General features: G+C 58.1%; 1 protein-coding gene across 1 annotated transcript in view; it reads left to right on the top strand.

Moving 5' to 3' along the window:
* KLK5 (kallikrein related peptidase 5) overlaps positions 1-461 on the top strand; it is a 7,526-nt gene extending 7,065 nt beyond the window's left edge. Inside the window, exon 6 of the mRNA XM_039839624.1 lies at positions 76-461. Coding sequence (XP_039695558.1) covers positions 76-231 — 156 coding nt within the window. The 3' untranslated portion in view covers positions 232-461. The remainder of the gene's footprint in view (positions 1-75) is intronic.
* The last annotated feature ends 665 nt before the right edge of the window (positions 462-1,126 follow it).

The raw sequence follows: 1,126 nt of genomic DNA on the forward strand, positions 1-1,126 counted from the left end.
TCTTCATCTGTGTGTCTCCCTCCCCGTCTTCCCTGCACCTCTGCCTCTCTCTGCGCCTCCCTTTCTTCCCCACAGGGCGATTCCGGGGGACCCGTGGTCTGCAACGGCTTCCTGCAGGGCCTCGTGTCCTGGGGAGACTTCCCCTGTGCCAAGCCCAACAGACCCGGCGTCTACACCAACCTCTGCCAGTTCACCAAGTGGATCCACAACACCATCTGGTCCAACTCATGAGTCACCCCAGGGCCTAGCATTCCGGGGTCCCCCGCCCCCCTGCGAGTCCCCAGCCCTGCGGGGACCTGACACTCCTTGCGCACCCCCATGTCGAGGATATTCACCTCCGGCCCCCTGAGTCTCCAGGAACCGGGGCCTCCCTTCTTCGACAGTAGACTGACCCCCAGATCTCCATTTGGATCCTGGGGACATTTCCCAGACTGGCCAGAAATAAAACGCCTAAGGAGAAGTGGCCTCTGTGTTTGGTCTCTTCCCCGCCTTGCTCGCCGGACAGCCAGGAAGCCGGGAACGAGTCCCTTCCCCGCTCGGCACGTCCGCGCTCGCTCTGCGAGGTTGTTTTGGAGGCGAGAAACAGCAGGTCCACTCAAGCTGCTGTTCATTTCGTTTTCATTTCGAATTTCACCGTCTTCACAAATCTTGGCCGAGAGCCTGGCGATCCTGTGCCAGGAACGGTGCCAGGGGCTGGGGACACTGCTAAGGGGCAAAACAAAGAAAAAAACATCCTGCCTCGTGACGCTTGTGTTCCAGTCGGGGAAGGCAGACGGTAAAGAGACAGACAGATGCGTGACACGCTGTGTGGAGTCTGAGAGTCAAATGGGGTGCCAGGGAAGAGAGGAACAGTTGGGGGAGGGGCCCGTTTGTCCTGGATGGTGGCGGAGGCAGTGGAGGGCACTGTACCAGCCTCCCAAAAGACGGCCTCCTCGTCCTAATCCCAGAATCTGTGAACACATGACCTTCTATGGCAGAAGGAACTTTGCAGGTGTAGTTAGGGATCTGAAGATAAAGCGATTACCCTGGATTATTTGGGTGGGGCTATTATAATCCCATGGGTGCTCATAAGTGGGAGGCGAGGCCTCAGAATGAGAGAGATTCTGGACGATGCTAAGCCGCTGGT

Source organism: Pteropus medius, unplaced genomic scaffold, assembly GCF_902729225.1.
Source record: "Pteropus medius unplaced genomic scaffold, Ma_sr-lr_union100, whole genome shotgun sequence".
Classification (NCBI taxonomy): Eukaryota; Metazoa; Chordata; class Mammalia; order Chiroptera; family Pteropodidae; genus Pteropus; species Pteropus medius.